This window comes from Salvelinus fontinalis, chromosome 37 (assembly GCF_029448725.1).
Source record: "Salvelinus fontinalis isolate EN_2023a chromosome 37, ASM2944872v1, whole genome shotgun sequence".
NCBI classification, from domain to species: domain Eukaryota; kingdom Metazoa; phylum Chordata; class Actinopteri; order Salmoniformes; family Salmonidae; genus Salvelinus; species Salvelinus fontinalis.
In genome coordinates this window covers 29,891,291-29,916,319 of record NC_074701.1, presented here as the reverse complement: position 1 = coordinate 29,916,319, position 25,029 = coordinate 29,891,291, and the positions used below count along the sequence as shown (strand labels likewise).

The window sequence follows — 25,029 nt, the reverse complement described above, 5'->3', positions numbered from 1 at the left end:
ATACTTTCAAATAATTGAGCTGCGCTTGATCTAGTTTCCAAGCTAAATCAAGCTCAAATCATTTCTAATACTTGGCCTGTACTTGATGTAGTTCACCTAGTACAATGGAATCAACGGAATAGTGCAAAGTGCAAACTCCAAGCTACTGTAAATCAAGCACCCCTCAAATAATTTCAAGTATTGGACATATGCATTGTATCTGGCCCAGGTCTGCACTCATTTGGAGTGTCTTCCATGTATGTCATGTATGTGACGCTGGAGAGGTTGAAACACGCTGGAGATCTGGTGTTTTCTGTGTATCCGTTTTGCAGTTTAACGAACAGTTGGGGAGCCCCGACAAATTCGCTGTGATTTGAGTTACGCCGACGCGTACGTACGTGCGCGCACACACGCATGCACACACACACATTTCAGTTATGCCCATGAAGTCTAGACTGGTTTCGTAGCGGTATATTGTCGAGAGGGTTTGGTGGTAATAACATTTCCACTGACTCTCTAAACTACACTGTAAATGCTGCCCTGCAACTGACCGGTTCAATGGTTTAAATACACAGCGATCACTATCAAGCACAGATTTACAACATCAACACAATACAAAGACAGGATTAGTGTTGACTCTGTCAGGTCTTAACCAGCAAGCTCTACAAAATACACACACATGATAAACAGAGAGAGACAGAGAAAGAGAAAGAGCAAGAGAGAGAGAAGAAGAGGATATCTGGCATCACCATAGGGTTATCTAACAACTTCTCCACACCAGAATTCTGAGAAAAACTGTCATTGTCCCTGTTTCGAAATCAGATATTTCATTTTCAAACATAAACTCAGACCATGAAGTTTGCTTTTACAAGGCAAAAGAGACAGAACGTTCCTCAAAGTGCCTGTATGTGAAAACCACAATAGTCATTTTGTGCTCCATAATCTCTCCGAATGCTGTTTCCGTTGTGCTATTGTGACATTTTACAGCATGGCAGTGCACATAATACAGCGTGATGTCAATAATGCAATGCTTGCAACATATCGATGTGCATTGATTCTACTGTGTTTTAAGGTTCATCTACACATTTATCATTACTAGAAGTAGGCAATCCTAATATGTGATCGTTTTGGTTACTACAAAACATCATGTGATGTCTCCCATACATACATCATCCAATCAATAGGTGGGTAGATCCACAATTCTAGAATAAGTCTACCAGTCAAATTGCCAATGTGAGAGGTTCCAAAGCATATTCTACTCATTCTATTTATATGTCTAGATGTGTACCATCAGTACCATAGAGTCCTGTAACGATTCTGTTAAGCAGAAGAGAGCTCAGCTTGGACCCCATTGGTCACACTCTGGTACCCATGGAACCTCCCAGCTGGCACTTGATGCTGATTCGCCATGGTTACGTCCATTTGCCTCACAAAAAGAAATGTATGTATCCTACTGTGTTTGTTTAAAACAAATGAAATATCCTGGCTAATGATAAAATTAAATCTACTGATGATGAAAATGTGATTCGTATATCGCTGGTTCCATACTCTTAGAGTGAAGATTCCTCTAGGTACAGATCTAGGATCAACTTCCACTCCCCCAATCCTAATGTTAACCATTAGTGGAGAAAATCTTAAACCAACCAAAGATCAGCAACTAGGGTCAACTTCATCCTATTACTCCTCTCTCATAGTGACGTTCGGTAGTCCGTCTGTCTGCCCAATTAACACACTCATGAACACAGAGGACAGAGACTTGTCTGTCTGACAACTAGGTCAGGGCACAGCCACACAGATGCCACTGCCACTGGCCAATTTCAAAAGGACATAATTGGCTGGAAATATGATCACATGACTCAGATGCCATTTTGGCTCTCGATGGCAGCCAGTAGCATTTTGGAATCGAAAGACAGTGAACCAATAGAATTAGAGGTAGAACAAAAAAAACATGAATGGATAGATGGATGGATAGATGGATGGATGGATGGATGAATGAACAAATAAACAAACAAACAAACAAACAAAGACATAAAAGAATAAGGACTGTCTCAGCATGTGTCCTACCTGGGGGCAGTCTTTGATGTAGTGGCCCTTGTTGAAGCAGAGGTGGCACAGGTAGTTGGGCGGGGGTCTCTTACTTGGCTTGCGGGACTCTGAGGAGAGGGAAAGGTCGGAGAAGTGGTCTGTCAGGGTGTTGAGTCCATCAACGATGTTGTTGAGTGAGCCGTATGGCGAGACATTCTTATACACGCTGTTATTCAACGCCTGGAACAGGGAGAGATGAGAAAACACCGTTGGAATATTACCCAGGGAAAAAACACCGTTGGAATATTACCCAGGGTAAAAACACCGTTGGAATATTACCCAGGGTAAAAACACAGTTGGAATATTACCCAGGGTAAAAACACAGTTGGAATATTACCCAGGGTAAAAACACAGTTGGAATATTACCCAGGGTAAAAACACAGTTGGAATATTACCCAGGGTAAAAACACAGTTGGAATATTACCCAGGGTAAAAACACAGTTGGAATATTACCCAGGGTAAAAACACAGTTGGAATATTACCCAGGGTAAAAACACAGTTGGAATATTACCCAGGGTAAAAACACAGTTGGAATATTACCCAGGGTAAAAACACAGTTGGAATATTACCCAGGGTAAAAACACAGTTGGAATATTACCCAGGGTAAAAACACAGTTGGAATATTACCCAGGGTAAAAACACAGTTGGAATATTACCCAGGGTAAAAACACAGTTGGAATATTACCCAGGGTAAAAACACAGTTGGAATATTACCCAGGGTAAAAACACAGTTGGAATATTACCCAGGGTAAAAACACAGTTGGAATATTACCCAGGGTAAAAACATGGCAAAAACATGTCTTTCTTGTGGAAACTTAGTTCACAGGTTGAAGTGCCGTCTGCTCTTCTTACTGTCTGCTGAAGGAATTTGAAAGAATTGTAACTCCCTCATTGCTTTTGTGGCAAAGCGCCGAAAAGCACCTGCAACTTTCCTCTATCATGCTTACAGACTAGTTCGATAAATCATACCACTAATGAAACAATAACACATACAAAAACTGCTATAGATTATTTTGCGTTTGCTATGCTGTTGAGTTTAATCACCAATTTCCGTTGACTGTCCTACGCCCTTCGTCTTTTCACTTACGCAGAAAAAAAAGATCTTCGATCATTTCTCTCATTAAATTCAGCACATCTGGCGCTCGGCCCAGCTGTAACTTATGAACTGGAAAAGTACTGGGGATGTCGAGAGGGAGAGAGAGACAGAAAGACAGAGAAAGAGACAGAAAGACAGAGAAAGAGACCGAGACAGAGAAAGAGACAGAGAAAGAGACAGAGAGACAGAGAGACAGCGAAAGAGACAGAGAGACAGAGAAAGAGAGAGACAGAGAGAGAGACAGAGAAAGAGAGAGACAGAGACAGAGAGAGGCATGTTCATAGCCTGGTCCCAGATCTGTTTGTGCTGTCTTATGTGACAATGACTATATAGGAGTTGGCAAGACACCACAAACAGATCTGGGACCAGGCTATTATGGTCGCAGTCTCACACAGGCCTGTGAAACAACAGCATCAGTGTAAATACATGGTGATCTGTTTGAAGTATTACGGCCATGGGGATGGTTTGTAGCTCATTCTGAGAAGTCGTGCCAGTCAGTGTTGCGTGAGATTGGTACGATCCAGTGTGTCTGCTGAATGCACTCGGAATGTAAATGTTCCATGAGCAAAGTGAAGGAGAAGGACAGAATTACTTTTTAAAACCATTTTCATTCACTATTTCCTCTATTTGAAATACAATCAACGAATCAGATATGTTGGTTCAACCTCAGGTTGTGGGGAGGGACAGGGGTTTTCCCTGAATGTGACATGACCCCAGTAATAGGGCCCAACGTTTTTCTCAAGAAAAACTCCTGGTCCTAGTTACGATGTACACTGTATAGCCCTAACAGTCCACAAAACTGAGACATGGCAGAAATCCAAGCTATAGGCTAACAATGTCAGAGTAATGGAAAGTTACTGTAGTCTCTGTGAATGATATCTCTCCTTGGGACACAGCCATGCTTAGGGAACGTATGTTATTGTTGATGTCTAATGTTGCATAGCGCTGAAATCTTACACTTGGCAACACAGAGTGTAGTAGAGGACGGTCGAAGCCTTTACCTAACCAACCCTGGAGGCAGCTCAACTCTAAACAGCTCCAGCTCCTGTGTGTGTGTGTGTGTGTGTGTGTGTGTGTGTGTGTGTGTGTGTGTGTGTGTGTGTGTGTGTGTGTGTGTGTGTGTGTGTGTGTGTGTGTGTACACGTGTTCATTTACTAGATTCTACCCTGCATAAATCAAATATACGCTTTCTTTCCGTTTTCCATGGCTTTCCATCTGTCATTAATTTGATCCACTGGGCCAAACCCTTCTATACAGTAGAGCTGGGACGATAAACCAAAAATTATCCACACCGACCATACGATCACTTATCGCAGGCATTTTGCTGATATCGTTCATTACGATATGTAGCCTGTACTAGAGAAATGTGATGTTTGAAATGAAATAAGTTTGCTAATATGGGTGAATGTCAATGGGGATAATTTATTTCTACAACAACCAAACTAGCAGTAGTAGTTTAAAGGATATCGCCCAGCTCTACTATAGACTTAGAATACTATAGATAGTGTACATTTTATATACAGCTTTCTGTGCCTAGGGCTGTTGCGCTGACTGTATTACCGCCACACCGGCCTTCACAAGTCATGAAGGCAGTCAAATTCCACACGTTTAGTCTCGGTAACTAGGCTTCTCCAAGCTCAGATGCTGCTGCTGGTCATTAGTAGCCACCAAACTTGCTAACTGCCGGGTACTCAGCACTCTATTGTCCTTCTAATCAAACACTTCCTGAGAGCCCATGAGCTCATGTTGCGCAACATTTCTATAGGTTATGTAATTGCGGGAGAAAACAGAGTGATGGCTGCTAATAAAAAGAGGAGGATCCCATCAGCTTTCTGTAGGCTAGGCCTACTATATTTATTTCTCAACTTTCCTAATGTTAAGCACATTGCTTCTCTTTACAACAAGAGTATAGCCTACCTGGCTGGCATGAAAATAAACCACAGGGAAAAGCGTCTTCCATTCGCTATTTTCAAGCAATAAGGCCCGAGGGGGTGTGGTATATAGCCAATATACCATGGCTAAGGGCTGTTCTGATTTCCCGACGCAACGTGGAGTGCCTGGATACAGCCCTAAGCCGTGGTATATTGGCCATATACCACAACCCCCCGAGGTGCCTTATTGCTATTATAAACTGGTTACCAATGTAATTAGAGCAGTAAAAAATAAGTGTTTTGTCATACCCGCGTATACGGTCTGATATACCACGGCTGTCAGCCAATCAGCATTCAGGGCTCGAACCACCCAGTTAATAGTGCATAGATGACATGTATTGTTTCCCGCTGCCCCTGTTTCGATACAAGTGCATGATAATGATCCATTCCAAATTAAAACAAATGTCACACATACATTATTTAGAATTTGTAAAGACAATATTAAATCAAGGATAGTCTGATGGGTGACACTATTAGCATATCACTTGTGAATTACATATTATCAATGATGAATGATTCCCAGCACTTGTTCGAATCATAGTCGCACACCTCATGTAGCCTAGCCCATAGCCCTAAATGTTTTAATAAGGTTTGTATCACAACTAAAGTGGCCAAATAACTTCTTAAAATTAAGCACATTACAAGGGTTGTAGAGCCTAACTGGCAGACATAAGCAGTATGTGCGATTCAAGTTTGGGGAATATCATTTTCACCCTAAAAATGCACCTTTATAATAAAAGCATTACATGCATAATTTCATTTGCGGTCACTTTTGATATTGGTGTTTCTGCTAATGGAACATTTGCGTTTTGTAAGGGCTGTCGTTCTCCTCTTCCTCAGACGAGGAGAGGAGAGAAAGATCAGTGGACCAATACGCAGCATTCGGGAAATAAGCCATCTTTTATTTGACACGATGGCAACACGAAAACAAACACTTTCAAAATTACAAAACAAGAAAACGACGTAGACGAAAAAAACCTGAACATGAACTTACATAACTAACGTAAAACTCACGGACAGGAACAGACTACATCAAAATGAAACGAACAACCAAACAGTCCCGTATGGTACATACATATACGAACACGGAAGACAATCACCCACAAACAAACAGTGAGAACACCCTACCTAAATATGACTCTCAATTAGAGGAAAACGCAAAACACCTGCCTCTAATTAAGAGCCATACCAGGCAACCAAAAACCAACATAGAAACAGAAAACATAGACTGCCCACCCAAAACACACGCCCTGACCATAAACACATACAAAAACAACATAAAACAGGTCAGGAACGTTACAGAACCCCCCCTCAAGGTGCGAACGCCGGGCGCACCAGCACAAAGTCCAGGGGAGGGTCTGGGTGGGCAGTTGACCACGGTGGTGGCTCAGGCTCTGGACGCTGTCCCCACACCACCATAGTCACTCCCCGCTTCTGTCTTCCCTTCCCAATGACCACCCTCAAACTAACATCCCCTAAATGAACGGCCAGCACCGGGAGAAGGGGCAGCACCGGGAGAAGGGGCAGCACCGGGACAAGGGGCAGCACCGGGACAAGGGGCAGCACCGGGACAAGGGGCAGCACCGGGACAAGGGGCAGCACCGGGACAAGGGGCAGCACCGGGACAAGGGGCAGCACCGGGACAAGGGGCAGCACCGGGACAAGGGGCAGCACCGGGACAAGGGGCAGCACCGGGATAAGGGGCAGCACCGGGACAAGGGGCAGGTCCCGGCTGATATACTCAGGCAGATCCTGACTGAACGGCTCTCGACGCTCATGGCTGGCTGACGGCTCTCGACGCTCATGGCTGGCTGACGGCTCTCGACGCTCATGGCTGGCTGACGGCTCTCGACGCTCATGGCTGGCTGACGGCTCTCGACGCTCATGGCTGGCTGACGGCTCTCGACGCTCATGGCTGGCTGACGGCTCTCGACGCTCATGGCAGGCTGACAGCTCTCGACGCTCATGGCAGGCTGACGGCTCTCGACGCTCATGGCAGGCTGACGGCTCTCGACGCTCATGGCAGGCTGACGGCTCTCGACGCTCATGGCTGGCTGACGGCTCTCGACGCTCATGGCAGGCTGACGGCTCTCGACGCTCATGGCAGGCTGACGGCTCTCGACGCTCATGGCAGGCTGACGGCTCTCGACGCTCATGGCTGGCTGACGGCTCTCGACGCTCATGGCAGGCTGACGGCTCTCGACGCTCATGGCTCTCTGACGGCTCTGGCTGCTCATGGCTCGCTGGCGGCTCTGGCAGATCCTGTCTGGTTGGCGGCTCTGGCAGATCCTGTCTGGTTGGCGGCTCTGGCAGATCCTGTCTGGTTGGCGGCTCTGGCAGATCCTGTCTGGTTGGCGGCTCTGGCAGATCCTGTCTGGTTGGCGGCTCTGGCGGATCCTGTCTGGTTGGCGGCTCTGGCGGATCCTGTCTGGCGGGCGGCTCTAGCGGCTCCTGTCTGGCGTGCGGCTCTAGCGGCTCCTGTCTGGCAGACGGCTCTGTAGGCTCATGGCAGACGGGCGGCTTAGCAGGCTCATGGCAGACGGGCGGCTTTGCAGGCTCATTGCAGACGGATGGCTCAGACGGCGCTGGGGAGACGGATGGCTCAGATGGCGCTGGGGAGACGGATGGCTCAGATGGCGCTGGGGAAACGGATGGCTCAGATGGCGCTGGTGAGACGGATGGCTCTGGCCGGATACGGCGCACTGTAGACCTGGTGCGTGGTGCCGGAACTGGAGGCACCGGGCTAAGGATAAGCACCTTCCTACTAGTGCGGGGAGCAGGGACAGGGCACACTGTACTCTCAAAGCCCACTCTATACCTGATGCGAGGTACCGGCACTGGTGACACCGGGCTGAGGACAAGCACATCAGGATTAGTAGGGGGAGAAGATACAGTGTGTACAGGGCTCTGGAGACGCACAGGAGGCTTAGTGCGTGGTGCCGGAACTGGAGGCACCGAACTGGATACACACACTACAGAGAGAGTGCGTGGAGGAGGAACAGGGCTCAGGAGACGCACTGGTAGCCTAGTGCGTAGTGTAGGCACTGTAGGTACTAGGCTGGGGCGGGGAGGTGGCGCCGGAAATACCGGACCGTGGAGGCGTACTGGCACTCTTGAGCATTGAGCCTGCCCAACCCTACCTGGTTGAATGCTCCCGGTCACCCGACCAGTGCGGGGAGGTGGAATAACCCGCACCGGCCTATGTAGGCGAACCGGGGAAACCATGCGTAAGGCAGGTGCCATGTATGCCGGCCTGAGGAGACGCACTGGAGACCAGACGCGTTGAGCCGGCCTCATGACACCTGGCTCAATACCCAATCTAGCCCTGCCAGTGCGGGGAGGTGGAATAACCCGCACTGGGCTATGCACTCGTACAGGAGACACCGTGCGCTCTACTGCGTAACACGGCGCCTGCCCGTACTCCCGCTCTCCACGGTAAGCCTGGGAAGTGGGCGCAGGTCTCCTACCTGCCCTTGGCCCACTACCTCTTAGCCACCCCCCCCCCCCCCCAAGAAATTTTTGGGTGTTACTTACGGGCTTTTTGGGCTTCCGTGCCAGACGCGTTCCCTCATAACTCCGGTTCCTCTCTCCGGTAGCCTCTGCTCTCCTCAGTGCCTCCAGCTGTTCCCATGGGAGGCGATCCCTACCAGCCAGGATCTCCTCCCATGTGTAGCAACCTTTTCCGTCCAATATATCGTCCCAAGTCCATTGCTCCTTCTTTTCCTGTCCCTTACTCCGTTGAGTTTTCCCTTGCCGCTTGGTCCTAGCGTGGTGGGTGATTCTGTAAGGGCTGTCGTTCTCCTCTTCCTCAGACGAGGAGAGGAGAGAAAGATCAGTGGACCAATACGCAGCATTCGGGAAATAAGCCATCTTTTATTTGACACGATGGCAACACGAAAACAAACACTTTCAAAATTACAAAACAAGAAAACGACGTAGACGAAAAAAACCTGAACATGAACTTACATAACTAACGTAAAACTCACGGACAGGAACAGACTACATCAAAACGAAACGAACAACCAAACAGTCCCGTATGGTACATACATATACGAACACGGAAGACAATCACCCACAAACAAACAGTGAGAACACCCTACCTAAATATGACTCTCAATTAGAGGAAAACGCAAAACACCTGCCTCTAATTAAGAGCCATACCAGGCAACCCAAAACCAACATAGAAACAGAAAACATAGACTGCCCACCCAAAACACACGCCCTGACCATAAACACATTCAAAAACAACATAAAACAGGTCAGGAACGTTACACGTTTATAGCCTACTTGTAACGGCAGTCTATTTCGTCCTCCTCATCGGACGAGGAGAGGCGAGAAGGATTGGAGGACCAATGTACAGCGTGGTAAGTTTCCATGATTTAATAACATGAAAACAATATACAATTACAAAATAACAAAACAAACTAACCGTCACAGTGCCGTGTGGTACAAACACTGACACAGGAAACAACCACCCACAAAATCCCAACACAAAACAAGCCACCTATATATGATTCTCAATCAGGGATAACGATTGGCATCTGCCTCTGATTGAGAACCATATTAGGCTGAACACAGAAACAGACAAACTAGACACACAACATCGAATGCCCACCCAGTTCACGTCCTGACCAACACTAAAACAAGCAAAACACATAAGCACTATGGTCAGGACGTGACACTACTACCATGTGTGCATTGCTGCGCTTATAATGTGAAGAAATAGCCTAATAGTTTATCATATTTCAATCTAAACATTCTGATCTGTTGCATCAGCCACATTGTGTAAAAAAGTTTTTTTGATGCTAGTGGTTGTATTTATTTGGGATCTATAGCATCCCACAACTGTCCCAGACTATGTTTGGAATATTTATTTCTCGCACAGAATAGAATAAGTCGACCTTTGTACTATGTGGGATAGTAGATTGACATAGGATGGTGATTTTGCTGTTCGCGAGGCATACTCATCTTGCTGGCTGATGAAAAGTAAATGTGGGCAGCTCTTCTAACATCTGCAATATGTGCCTTGGAATTGGAATTGTGTCTGTCTTCACTTGTTGCCTGTGAGAAAGAACCAATCACGTGACGGAGAGCCGTGTGAGTGAGAGCCTTGTGAGCAGCACACTCAGGGAGAGGGCACAACACAACACTCCGGGCCAAAAAGGATTTTTTTAGGGTGCATTACGGCCACAAAGCGGATGCGGCTGTGAAATTTGAGACATTATCAAGTTGTGAATGAGAGACTATTGGAGTGTGAACAGCCTGCGCAAAAAACAAAGCATAGCTCATACCTTTCAAGCGACTTTTTTCAAATCATCATTAGAGTCTCATCATGCAGCATTACAATGTATTAAAAATCTAAACATATAGCCCAACATTAGTAGAACAAGTTACATGAATAACTCTAAATTAAGCATATAGGTGTATCTATTTCTTTGTTAAGCGCTCAACCCAGAATAGCCGCATTTATATTTTTTTTACTTTGTTCAATTGTATTCTTCATACTATAAAATAACATCAAATAATGCCACGGAATTATAAGCAAATCTTGTCTGCTAAATAAATTTGTGTTTGGCATAGCCACATCAGGACAACTCAGGGTCTGCTATTCTTTTCCTCTGAAATAGGCTACATTTTCTTCATATCACATTCTTCACATGTTTCTTTAGACCTGTCCAAACTAAATAATGGATTTATTGATAAGTGTAGCTATATTACATGGATTCATTAGACTTTTTTAAATGGCTTGTAGGCTGTGTGTGGAAGCCAGGAGATGCTAAATGTGTTTATGTTAATTAACGGTCGATTACTGTGAGGCCGACTGTCACATTCTGACCATAGTTCTTGTGTGTTTTCCTTGTTTTAGTGTTGGTCAGGACGTGAGCTGGGTGGGCATTCTATGTTGTGTGTCTAATTTTCCTGTTTCTGTGTTTGGCCTAATATGGTTCCCAATCAGAGGCAGGTGTTAGTCGTTTGTCTCTGATTGGGAGCCTCTTCAGATGAAGAGGAGGAAGGCTGCCGTTACACCGACAGATATTTGCTTGACAATCACCAGCTGACAGCCCTATCTGTGCCCTGATATCAAATCAAACCTTACTATCAAATCAATAGAAGGTAAACCATACAGTACATTAGCCACTATATAAAGTCATCATGACCATAGAGCCCCTCTCTCACCCTAGACTTCACAGACAACTGCTAATGGTGTGTGTGTGTGTGTGTGTGTGTGTGTGTGTGTGTGTGTGTGTGCATGTGCATGCCTTCATGCACACAAGTACACATGTGTGTGGGTTTGTGTGTCTGGGCACATACTGTACATGTCCGTGAGTAGTTACATTCCCAAATAGCAACTCCAAAAATAACGTCTCTCAGGCCGTGTCTCCGTTAGGCCGTGTCCCCGTTAGGCCGTGTCCCCGTTAGGCCGTGTCCCCGTTAGGCCGTGTCTCCGTTAGGCCGTGTCTCCGTTAGGCCGTGTCTCCGTTAGGCCGTGTCTCCGTTAGGCCGTGTCTCCGTTAGGCCGTGTCTCCGTTAGGCCGTGTCTCCGTTAGGCCGTGTCCCCGTTAGGCCGTGTCTCCGTTAGGCAGTGTCTCCGTTAGGCCGTGTCCCCGTTAGGCCGTGTCTCCGTTAGGCCGTGTCCCCGTTAGGCCGTGTCCCCGTTAGGCCGTGTCTCCGTTAGGCCGTGTCTCCGTTAGGCCGTGTCTCCGTGTCTCCGTTAGGCCGTGTCTCCGTTAGGCCGTGTCTCCGTTAGGCCGTGTCTCCGTTAGGTCGTGTCTCCGTTAGGCCGTGTCTCCGTGTCTCCGTTAGGCCGTGTCTCCGTGTCTCCGTTAGGCCGTGTCTCCGTGTCTCCGTTAGGTCGTGTCTCCGTGTCTCCGTTAGGCCGTGTCTCCGTTAGGCCGTGTCTCCGTTAGGCCGTGTCTCCGTGTCTCCGTTAGGCCGTGTCTCCGTTAGGCCGTGTCTCCATTAGTCCGTGTCTCCGTTAGGCCGTGTCTCCGTGTCTCCGTTAGGCCGTGTCTCCGTGTCTCCGTTAGGCCGTGTCTCCGTGTCTCCGTTAGGCCGTGTCTCCGTGTCTCCGTTAGGCCGTGTCTCCGTGTCTCCGTTAGGCCGTGTCTCCGTGTCTCCGTTAGGCCGTGTCTCCGTGTCTCCGTTAGGCCGTGTCTCCGTGTCTCCGTTAGGCCGTGTCTCCGTGTCTCCGTTAGGCCGTGTCTCCGTGTCTCCGTTAGGCCGTGTCCCCGTTAGGCCGTGTCCCCGTTAGGCCGTGTCCCCGTTAGGCCGTGTCCCCGTTAGGCCGTGTCTCCGTGTCTCCGTTAGGCCGTGTCCCCGTTAGGCCGTGTCCCCGTTAGGCCGTGTCCCCGTTAGGCCGTGTCCCCGTTAGGCCGTGTCCCCGTTAGGCCGTGTCCCCGTTAGGCCGTGTCCCCGTTAGGCCGTGCCTCCGTTAGGCCGTGCCTCCGTTAGGCCGTGCCCCCGTTAGGCCGTGTCCCCGTTAGGCCGTGTCCCCGTTAGGCCGTGTCCCCGTTAGGCCGTGTCCCCGTTAGGCCGTGTCCCCGTTAGGCCGTGTCCCCGTTAGGCCGTGTCCCCGTTAGGCCGTGTCTCCGTTAGGCCGTGTCTCCGTTAGGCCGTGTCTCCGTTAGGCCGTGTCTCCGTTAGGCCGTGTCCCCGTTAGGCCGTGTCCCCGTTAGGCCGTGTCCCCGTTAGGCCGTGCCCCCGTTAGGCCGTGCCCCCGTTAGGCCGTGCCCCCGTTAGGCCGTGCCCCCGTTAGGCCGTGCCTCCGTTAGGCCGTGTCTCCGTTAGGCCGTGTCTCCGTTAGGCCGTGTCTCCGTTAGGCCGTGTCTCCGTTAGGCCGTGTCTCCGTTAGGCCGTGTCTCCGTTAGGCCGTGTCCCGGTTAGGCCGTGTCCCCGTTAGGCCGTGTCCCCGTTAGGCCGTGCCTCCGTTAGGCCGTGCCTCCGTTAGGCCGTGTCTCCGTTAGGCCGTGTCTCCGTTAGGCCGTGTCTCCGTTAGGCCGTGTCCCCGTTAGGCCGTGTCCCCGGGAGGCCGTGTCTCCGTTAGGCCGTGTCTCCGTTAGGCCGTGTCTCCGTTAGGCCGTGTCTCCGTTAGGCCGTGTCTCCGTGTCTCCGTTAGGCCGTGTCTCCGTTAGGCCGTGTCTCCGTTAGGCCGTGTCTCCGTTAGGCCGTGTCTCCGTTAGGCCGTGTCTCCGTTAGGCCGTGTCTCCGTTAGGCCGTGTCTCTAATGGCATCCTATTCACTATATAGTGCACTACTTTTGAACAGAGCTCATAGTAGACAAGAACGATTTTGCACACAACCATTGACTTAATTTAATCTGATGTACTCTATTTCTCCAATAGAAATACAGCCGAAGTAGGAAGATTACATACACTTTGGTTGGAATCATTAAAACTTGTTTTTCAACCACTCGACAAATTTCTTGTTAACAAACTATAGTTTTGGCAAGTCGGTTAGGACATCTACTTTGTGCAGGACACAAGTAATTTTTCCAACAATTGTTTACAGACAGATTATTTCACATATAATTCACTGTATCACAATTCCAGTGGGTCAGAAGTTTACATACACTAAGTTGACTGTGCCTTTAAACAGCATAGAAAATTCCAGAAAATTATGTCATGGCTTTAGAAGCTTCTGATAGCCTAATTGACATCATTTGAGTCAATTGGAGGTGGACCTGTGGATGTATTTCAAGACCTACCTTCAAACTCAGTGCTTCTTTGCTTGACATCATGGGAAAATCATAAGAAATCAGCCAAGACCTCAGAAAAAAATTGTAGACCTCCACAAGTCTGATTGATCCTTGGGAGCAATTTTCAAACACCTGAAGGTACCACATTCATCTGTACAAACAATAGTACGCAAGTATTCACACCATGGGACCACGCAGCCATCATACCACTCAGGAAGGAGACACATTCTGTCACCTAGAGATTAATGTACTTTAGCGCGAAAAGTGCAAATCAATCCCAGAACAGCAGCAAAGGACCTTGTGAAGATGCTGGAGGAAACAGGTACAAAAGTATCTATATCCACAGTAAAACGAGTCTTATATCGACATTACGTGAAAGGCCGCTCAGCAAGGAAGAAGCCACTGCCCCAAAACCGCCATAAAAAAGCCAGACTAAGGTTTGCAACTGCACATGGGGACAAAGATCGTACTTTTTGGAGAAATGTCATCTGGTCTGATGAAACAAAAATAGAACTGTTAAGCCATAATGACGATCATTATGTTTGGAGGAAAATGGGTCTTCCAAATGGACAATGACCCCAAGCATTCTTTCAAAGTTGTGGCAAAATGGCTTAAGGACAACAAAGTCAAGGTATTGGAGTGGCCATCACAAAGCCCTGACCTCAATACCATAGAAACTTTGTGGGCAGAACTGAAAAAGTGTGTGCGAGCATGGGGGCCTACAAACCTGACTCAGTTACACCAGCTCTGTCAGGAGGAATGGGCCAAAATTCACCCAATTTATTGTGGGAAGCTTGTGGAAGGCTCCCCAAAACGTTTGATCCAAGTTAAACAATTTCAAGGCAATGCTACCAAATACTAATTTGGGTTTATGTAAACTTCTGACCCACAGGAATGTGATGAAAGAAATAAAAGCTGAAATAAATCATTCTCTCTACTATTATTCTGACATTTCACATTCTTAAAATAAAGAGGTGATCCTAACTGACCTAAGACAGGGCATTTTTACTAGGATTAAATGTCAGAAATTGTGAAAAACTGAGTTTAGATGTATTTGGCTAAGGTGTAAGTAAACGTCCGAATTCAACTGTAGGTTAAAGGGGCAATCAGCAGTTCCTACATCCACTGTTGGACTTAACGACATAATAAATTAATGATATGTACCCATTGATTCTTGAAAAATATAACTTATAAATGTCTCATGAGCTTAGTTCAACTGTCATACTCCATCAGAACCCAAAAGAGAAGCTTGCTTTATGCCAATGTTTGTAAATAACAAACACCATATAGCCTCAAAACATTGCTCAAACTATCATTTTGATATCATGGATGGTCTGTACCCATATAGTTCTGTCTATGATTTGAGAGTGGTTTCATTTCTCCAGCACCACCCCTCAGCTTTTTACCGAAACATGATCAGGGAGTTTCTATTATTATTATCTCAATATTGGTGATTGCCGCTTTAAGTTATTAGAGTTGCCTACCACTGGAATGCAAGCAAGGAGATCAGGAACAATACGGTGTCTTGTGCAATATTCAATACTGAGCAGGTTCACTAGCCTGGAATCCAGACCAGATTTGTGCCAATATTCCACTCCTTGCCACTCTGTGGCATATTCCTTATGGAAAAACCACATGAATTTCACATGTGAGCACAAGTGAATTGTTCCAAAAACACGTTTTCATGTGATCACATTTGATCTTACAGTACGCGAAGTTAATGTGATAACATGTGACAGCATATAAAGCAATACGTGATAACATGAAACTACACATGTGAAAACGTGATCACATGTGAAGTGTTCTAAAAACACGTTTTTAATCATAATTTCTCATGTGAAATCTCACATGAAATCATGTGATTTTCCACATGAAATCATGTCGTTTTTCTGTAAGGAATGACAAAATAAATTGAAATACATATTTCATATAGATGTAAAAGAAATACTGCCCACCTCTGTTCACAACCACTTTAACCACACATTTTCCTCACATCAAAACCCCTTTATTTATTTCCACATTTTGATTTGATGAGACAACATCACGTCATCGACGACAAAACATACACATTACTCATTCCGACAGATCAAGCCTCAGGAGTGGGTTGTTGTACTTGGCGTTGCAGTGAGGTTGAGAAAAACATGCCCAATCTGCTTCAACTGTTTCCAGATTGTGTGTGTGTATGCATGTGCACATGTGTGCATGTGTGTGTGCATGTTCATTCAGTTTTTGCAACACTACTCAAGGGGGGATCGTATGACATTACACAATGGGTTTTAATGTATAAAGACCACACATGTTTCAGAAGCCTGGTTTATGTTAAATGGCTGCAAAAGTCTCTATAGCTGGGCGGCAGGTAGCCTAGCGGTTAAGAGTATTGGCCCAGTAACCGAAAAGTCGCTGATTCGATGTGCCGTTGAGCAAAGCACAATCTGTCGATGTGTCCTTGAGCAAGGCACTTCACCCTAATTGCTCCTGTAAGTCGCTCTGGATAAGAGCGACTGCTAAATGACAGGAAAAAAAGATTAAAAAATAAATACATCTATTTGTTGAAAGACTTTCAAGCAAATATTTGAATATTTGCACAGAATAAAAACATGGTTTATGATTACCATCATAATACATTTCATAGGCTACATATCCCAGTTCTGAAATGAACAGGGACACCTAAAACTCTCCCTCTCTCTCTCTAAAATCCAGTGTGAGTTTAGTCTTCAACACTTGAGTTTATCGTAATACACATTCAAACAACTGTTAGGATTTGCAATTTAATCAACATGCTCTCTCTCCATAATGCTGTTCAGACCTGGGCTGAATCCCAAATTGCACCCTATTCCATAGTCATAGTTTGGACCATATAATGCACTATGTAGGGAATAGCGAGCCATTGAGGCTGCAGTCACATATGGTCTGGACTATCAATTGCATTGATGGCATGTTTACCCTGTAAATATTCATGACGACATAAATATATAAAGTGCGTAAACAAGTCTCATTTTTTGTTACCACAACCTGATCTATTTGTAAGAGTCGGGGGAAATTGATCCTAGTCATTTAGTGTAAAACAACTAGTCAAACCTGTCGGGTAGAAGTATCCCACTGTGCACATCGACGTTGAATCCACGTTGTTTCCATGTCATTTCAATGAAATGATGTTGAACCAATGTGGAATAGACGTTGAATTGACATCTGTGCCCAGTGGGAGGTTACCCCAGTGTTGTAATACTCGAGACCAGTCAGTCTCGAGACCACATATTGAGTGTCTCAGTCTTGTCTGGGTGTCAGATACATTTTTACTCAGCCTTGACTCGGTCTCAGAAAATGAGGACGCGTAACTTCTTACCAGCCCAAACCAGTGGAGTAACAAATGAATAATTATCAGCTCCCATTGTCAGCGCATAAAACCACTTCTCCAGGCCAAATAGCCACACTCCTTTCATATCGCCTATTGAAAGCTGGGCTTTCCTACTTTACTTGTAACATTACTGTCCTTTACTTTCCTTGAAAAATATCCTCAAACTTTGTTGCGCTCGTCAGAATTTCCTTGAATTGCTGCTAGGGAAGAGTGGGGTAAGTTTTTTGAAAGTAGCACACTCACCCACTGGTTGACTCAACGTTGTTTCCACATCATTTCAACCTAAAAATGTCATGCGATGACGTTGAATTAATGTGAAAAACATATTGGATTTGCAAAAAGTCATCAACTTAAGGGAATTTCCTCTTTTTTAACCTAAATTCAATGACAGGGTGACATTTTTGGTTGTTTTGAAGTTGAATTCACATTAGTTGACCACTCAACCAAATGTAAATCAATACTAGACATTGAACTGATGTCTGTGCCAAGTGGGTATTAATAAGGAGAGACCGGGGGAAGTTGTAATATATTTTGTCTTTGTATCTATTAGAGACGTGTTTGGGTTAGTGATCAGTAGTAGAGTGGCTCTCTAGTCAACCTGTTTGGGTTAGTGATCAGTTGTAGAGTGGCTCTCTATTCAACCTGTTTGGGTTAGGGATCAGTTGTAGAGTGGCTCTCTAGTCAACATGTTTGGGTTAGTGATCATTTGTAGAGCAGCTCTCTATTCAACCTGTTTGGGTTAGTGATCATTTGTAGAGCAGCTCTCTATTCAACATGTTTGGGTTAGTGATCATTTGTAGAGCAGCTCTCTATTCAACCTGTTTGGATTAGTGATCATTTGTAGAGCAGCTCTATTCAACATGTTGGGTTAGTGATCATTTGTAGAGCAGCTCTCTATTCAACATGTTGAGTTAGTGATCATTTGTAGAGCAGCTCTCTATTCAACATGTTGGGTTAGTGATCATTTGTAGAGCAGCTCTCTATTCAACATATTTGGGTTAGTGATCATTTGTAGAGCAGCTCTCTATTCAACCTGTTGGGTTAGTGATCATTTGTAGAGCAGCTCTCTAGTCAACCTGTTTGGGTTAGTGGTCATTTGTAGAGCAGCTCTCTAGTCAACCTGTTTGGGTTAGTGATCATTTGTAGAGCAGCTCTCTAGTCAACCTGTTGGGTTAGTGATCATTTGTAGAGCAGCTCTCTATTCAACCTGTTTGGGTTAGTGATCATTTGTAGAGCAGCTCTCTATTCAACATGTTTGGGTTAGTGATCATTTGTAGAGCAGCTCTCTATTCAACATGTTGGGTTAGTGATCATTTGTAGAGCAGCTCTCTATTCAACCTGTTTGGGTTAGTGATCATTTGTAGAGCAGCTCTCTATTCAACCTGTTTGGGTTAGTGATCAGTTGTAGAGCAGCTCTCTATTCAACCTGTTGGGTTAGTGATCAGTTGTAGAGCAGCTCTCTATTCAACCTGTTTGGATTAGTGATCATTTGTAGAGCAGCTCTCTATTCAACCTGTTTGGGTTAGTGATCAGTTGTAGAGCAGCTCTCTATTCAACCTGTTTGGCTTAGTGATCAGTTGTAGAGCAGCTCTCTATTCAACCTGTTGGGTTAGTGATCAGTGGTAGAGCAGCTCTCTATTCAACCTGTTTGGGTTAGTGATCAGTTGTAGAGCAGCTCTCTATTCAACCTGTTGGGTTAGTGATCAGTTGTAGAGCAGCTCTCTATTCAACCTGTTTGGATTAGTGATCATTTGTAGAGCAGCTCTCTATTCAACCTGTTTGGGTTAGTGATCAGTTGTAGAGCAGCTCTCTATTCAACCTGTTTGGCTTAGTGATCAGTTGTAGAGCAGCTCTCTATTCAACCTGTTGGGTTAGTGATCAGTGGTAGAGCAGCTCTCTATTCAACCTGTTTGGGTTAGTGATCATTTGTAGAGCAGCTCTCTATTCAACCTGTTTGGGTTAGTGATCATTTGTAGAGTGGCTCTTTAGTCAACATGTTTGGGTTAGTGATCAGTTGTAGAGTGGCTCTCTAGTCAACCTGTTTGGGTTAGTGATCAGTTGTAGAGTGGCTCTCTAGTCAACCTGTTTGGGTTAGTGATCAGTAGTAGAGTGGCTCTCTAGTCAACCTGTTTGGGTTAGTGATCAGTAGTAGAGTGGCTCTCTAGTCAACCTGTTTGGGTTAGTGATCATTTGTAGAGCGGCTCTCTAGTCAACCTGTTTAGGTTAGTGATCAGTAGTAGAGTGGCTCTCTAGTCAACCTGTTTGGGTTAGTGATCAGTTGTAGAGCAGCTCTCTATTCAACCTGTTTGGGTTAGGGATCAGTTGTAGAGTGGCTCTCTAGTCAACCTGTTAGGGTTAGTGATCAGTAGTAGAGCAGCTCTCTATTCAACCTGTTGGGTTAGTGATCATTTGTAGAGCAGCTCTCTATTCAACCTGTTTTGGTTAGTGATCATTTGTAGAGCAGCTCTCTATTCAACCTGTTTGGGTTAGTGATCATTTGTAGAGCAGCTCTCTAGTTAACCTGTTTGGGTTAGTGATCATTTGTAGAGCAGCTATCTAGTCAACCTGTTGGGTTAGTGATCATTTGTAGAGCAGCTCTCTATTCAACCTGTTTGGGTTAGTGATCATTTGTAGAGCAGCTCTCTATTCAACATGTTTGGGTTAGTGATCATTTGTAGAGCAGCTCTCTATTCAACATGTTGGGTTAGTGATATATTTGTAGAGCAGCTCTCTATTCAACCAGTTTGGGTTAGTGATCATTTGTAGAGCAGCTCTCTATTCAACATGTTTGGGTTAGTGATCAGTTGTAGAGCAGCTCTCTATGCAACCTGTTGGGTTAGTGATCAGTTGTAGAGCAGCTCTCTATTCAACCTGTTTGGGTTAGTGATCATTTGTAGAGCAGCTCTCTATTCAACCTGTTTGGGTTAGTGATCAGTTGTAGAGCAGCTCTCTATTCAACCTGTTGGGTTAGTGATCATTTGTAGAGCAGCTCTCTAGTCAACCTGTTGGGTTAGTGATCATTTGTAGAGCAGCTCTCTATTCAACCTGTTTGGGTTAGTGATCATTTGTAGAGCAGCTCTCTATTCAACATGTTTGGGTTAGTGATCATTTGTAGAGCAGCTCTCTATTCAACATGTTGGGTTAGTGATATATTTGTAGAGCAGCTCTCTATTCAACCAGTTTGGGTTAGTGATCATTTGTAGAGCAGCTCTCTATTCAACATGTTTGGGTTAGTGATCAGTTGTAGAGCAGCACTCTATGCAACCTGTTGGGTTAGTGATCAGTTGTAGAGCAGCTCTCTATTCAACCTGTTTGGGTTAGTGATCATTTGTAGAGCAGCTCTCTATTCAACCTGTTTGGGTTAGTGATCAGTTGTAGAGCAGCTCTCTATTCAACCTGTTGGGTTAGTGATCAGTGGTAGAGCAGCTCTCTATTCAACCTGTTTGGGTTAGTGATCATTTGTAGAGCAGCTCTCTATTCAACCTGTTTGGGTTAGTGATCATTTGTAGAGTGGCTCTTTAGTCAACATGTTTGGGTTAGTGATCATTTGTAGAGTGGCTCTTTAGTCAACATGTTTGGGTTAGTGATCAGTTGTAGAGTGGCTCTCTAGTCAACCTGTTTGGGTTAGTGATCAGAAGTAGAGTGGCTCTCTAGTCAACCTGTTTGGGTTAGTGATCAGTAGTAGAGTGGCTCTCTAGTCAACCTGTTTGGGTTAGTGATCATTTGTAGAGCGGCTCTCTAGTCAACCTGTTTAGGTTAGTGATCAGTAGTAGAGTGGCTCTCTAGTCAACCTGTTTGGGTTAGTGATCAGTAGTAGAGTGGCTCTCTATTCAACCTGTTTGGGTTAGTGATCAGTTGTAGAGCAGCTCTCTATTCAACCTGTTTGGGTTAGTGATCATTAGTAGAGCAGCTCTCTATTCAACCTGTTGGGTTAGTGATCAGTAGTAGAGCAGCTCTCTATTCAACCTGTTGGGTTAGTGATCAGTTGTAGAGCAGCTCTCTATTCAACCTGTTTTGGTTAGTGATCAGTTGTAGAGCAGCTCTCTATTCAACATGTTTGGGTTAGTGATCAGTTGTAGAGCAGCTCTCTATTCAACCTGTTGGGTTAGTGATCATTTGTAGAGCAGCTCTCTATTCAACCTGTTGGGTTAGTGATCAGTTGTAGAGCAGCTCTCTATTCAACCTGTTTGGGTTAGTGATCTGTAGTAGAGCAGCTCTCTATTCAACCTGTTTGGGTTAGTGATCAGTTGTAGAGCAGCTCTCTATCCAACCTGTTGTGTTAGTGATCAGTTGTAGAGATGCTATCTATTCAACCTGTTTGGGTTAGTGATCAGTAGTAGAGCAGCTCTCTATTTAACATGTTGGGTTAGTGATCATTTGTAGAGTAGCTCTCTATTCAACATGTTGGGTTAGTGATCATTTGTAGAGCAGCTCTGTATTCAACATGTTGGGTTAGTGATCATTTGTAGAGCAGCTCTCTATTCAACCTGTTTGGGTTAGTGATCATTTGTAGAGCAGCTCTCTAGTCAACCTGTTTGGGTTAGTGATCATTTGTAGAGCAGCTCTCTAGTCAAGCTGTTTGGGTTAGTGATCATTTGTAGAGCAGCTCTCTATTCAACCTGTTTGGGTTAGTGATCATTTGTAGAGCAGCTCTCTATTCAACATGTTTGGGTTAGTGATCATTTGTAGAGCAGCTCTCTATTCAACATGTTGGGTTAGTGATCATTTGTAGAGCAGCTCTCTATTCAACCTGTTTGGGTTAGTGATCATTTGTAGAGCAGCTCTCTATTCAACCTGTTTGGGTTAGTGATCAGTTGTAGAGCAGCTCTCTAATCAACCTGTTGGGTTAGTGATCAGTTGTAGAGCAGCTCTCTATTCAACCTGTTTGGGTTAGTGATCATTTGTAGACCAGCTCTCTATTCAACCTGTTTGGGTTAGTGATCAGTTGTAGAGCAGCTCTCTATTCAACCTGTTTGGGTTAGTGATCAGTTGTAGAGCAGCCCTCTATTCAACCTGTTGGGTTAGTGATCAGTTGTAGAGCAGCTCTCTATTCAACCTGTTTGGGTTAGTGATCATTTGTAGAGCAGCTCTCTATTCAACCTGTTTGGGTTAGTGATCATTGTAGAGTGGCTCTCTAGTCAACCTGTTTGGGTTAGTGATCAGTTGTAGAGCAGCTCTCTAGTCAACCTGTTGGGTTAGTGATCATTTGTAGAGCAGCTCTCTATTCAACCTGTTTGGGTTAGTGATCATTTGTAGAGCAGCTCTCTATTCAACATGTTTGGGTTAGTGATCATTTGTAGAGCAGCTCTCTATTCAACATGTTGGGTTAGTGATCATTTGTAGAGCAGCTCTCTATTCAACCAGTTTGGGTTAGTGATCATTTGTAGAGCAGCTCTCTATTCAACCTGTTTGGGTTAGTGATCAGTTGTAGAGCAGCTCTCTATTCAACCTGTTGGGTTAGTGATCAGTTGTAGAGCAGCTCTCTATTCAACCTGTTTGGGTTAGTGATCATTTGTAGAGCAGCTCTCTATTCAACCTGTTTGGGTTAGTGATCAGTTGTAGAGCAGCTCTCTATTCAACCTGTTTGGCTTAGTGATCAGTTGTAGAGCAGCTCTCTATTCAACCTGTTGGGTTAGTGATCAGTGGTAGAGCAGCTCTCTATTCAACCTGTTTGAGTTAGTGATCATTTGTAGAGCAGCTCTCTATTCAACCTGTTGGGTTAGTGATCATTTGTAGAGCAGCTCTCTATTCAACCTGTTGGGTTAGTGATCAGTTGTAGAGCAGCTCTCTATTCAACCTGTTTGGGTTAGTGATCTTTAGTAGAGCAGCTCTCTATTCAACCTGTTTGGGTTAGTGATCAGTTGTAGAGCAGCTCTCTATCCAACCTGTTGTGTTAGTGATCAGTTGTAGAGATGCTATCTATTCAACCTGTTTGGGTTAGTGATCAGTAGTAGAGCAGCTCTCTATTTAACATGTTGGGTTAGTGATCATTTGTAGAGCAGCTCTCTATTCAACATGTTGGGTTAGTGATCATTTGTAGAGCAGCTCTCTATTCAACCTGTTGGGTTAGTGATCATTTGTAGAGCAGCTCTCTATTCAACCTGTTTGGGTTAGTGATCATTTGTAGAGCAGCTCTCTAGTCAACCTGTTTGGGTTAGTGATCATTTGTAGAGCAGCTCTCTAGTCAACCTGTTTGGGTTAGTGATCATTTGTAGAGCAGCTCTCTAGTCAACCTGTTTGGGTTAGTGATCATTTGTAGAGCAGCTCTCTATTCAACCTGTTTGGGTTAGTGATCATTTGTAGAGCAGCTCTCTATTCAACATGTTGGGTTAGTGATCATTTGTAGAGCAGCTCTCTATTCAACATGTTGGGTTAGTGATCATTTGTAGAGCAGCTCTCTATTCAACATGTTTGGGTTAGTGATCAGTTGTAGAGCAGCTCTCTATTCAACCTGTTTGGGTTAGTGATCAGTTGTAGAGAAGCTCTCTAATCAACCTGTTGGGTTAGTGATCAGTTGTAGAGCAGCTCTCTATTCAACCTGTTTGGGTTAGTGATCATTTGTAGAGCAGCTCTCTATTCAACCTGTTTGGGTTAGTGATCAGTTGTAGAGCAGCTCTCTATTCAACCTGTTTGGGTTAGTGATCAGTTGTAGAGCAGCCCTCTATTCAACCTGTTGGGTTAGTGATCAGTTGTAGAGCAGCTCTCTATTCAACCTGTTTGGGTTAGTGATCATTTGTAGAGCAGCTCTCTATTCAACCTGTTTGGGTTAGTGATCATTTGTAGAGTGGCTCTTTAGTCAACATGTTTGGTTTAGTGATCAGTTGTAGAGCAGCTCTCTATTCAACATGTTGGGTTAGTGATCATTTGTAGAGCAGCTCTCTATTCAACCTGTTTGGGTTAGTGATCAGTTGTAGAGCAGCTCTCTAGTCAACCTGTTGGGTTAGTGATCATTTGTAGAGCAGCTCTCTATTTAACCTGTTTGGGTTAGAGATCATTTGTAGAGCAGCTCTCTATTCAACATGTTTGGGTTAGTGATCATTTGTAGAGCAGCTCTCTATTCAACATGTTGGGTTAGTGATCATTTGTAGAGCAGCTCTCTATTCAACCAGTTTGGGTTAGTGATCATTTGTAGAGCAGCTCTCTATTCAACCTGTTTGGGTTAGTGATCAGTTGTAGAGCAGCTCTCTATTCAACCTGTTGGGTTAGTGATCAGTTGTAGAGCAGCTCTCTATTCAACCTGTTTGGGTTAGTGATCATTTGTAGAGCAGCTCTCTATTCAACCTGTTTGGGTTAGTGATCAGTTGTAGAGCAGCTCTCTATTCAACCTGTTTGGCTTAGTGATCAGTTGTAGAGCAGCTCTCTATTCAACCTGTTGGGTTAGTGATCATTTGTAGAGCAGCTCTCTATTCAACCTGTTTGAGTTAGTGATCATTTGTAGAGCAGCTCTCTATTCAACCTGTTTGGGTTAGTGATCAGTTGTAGAGCAGCTCTCTATTCAACCTGTTGGGTTAGTGATCAGTGGTAGAGCAGCTCTCTATTCAACCTGTTTGAGTTAGTGATCATTTGTAGAGCAGCTCTCTAGTCAACCTGTTTGGGTTAGTGATCATTTGTAGAGCGGCTCTCTAGTCAACCTGTTTGGGTTAGTGATCAGTAGTAGAGTGGCTCTCTAGTCAACCTGTTTGGGTTAGTGATCAGTAGTAGAGTGGCTCTCTATTCAACCTGTTTGGGTTAGTGATCATTTGTAGAGCAGCTCTCTACTCAACATGTTTGGGTTAGTGATCATTTGTAGAGCAGCTCTCTATTTAACATGTTGGGTTAGTGATCATTTGTAGAGCAGCTCTCTATTCAACCTGTTTGGGTTAGTGATCATTTGTAGAGCAGCTCTCTA

The 25,029-nt window shown here is 45.0% G+C and overlaps 1 protein-coding gene across 1 annotated transcript in view; it reads right to left on the bottom strand.

The window, feature by feature from the left end:
* Window positions 1-25,029, bottom strand: part of LOC129836492 (zinc finger CCHC domain-containing protein 24) — a 135,114-nt gene that overhangs the window by 103,727 nt on the left and 6,358 nt on the right. Inside the window, exon 2 of the mRNA XM_055902772.1 lies at window positions 2,044-2,244. Coding sequence (XP_055758747.1) covers window positions 2,044-2,244 — 201 coding nt within the window. The remainder of the gene's footprint in view (window positions 1-2,043; window positions 2,245-25,029) is intronic.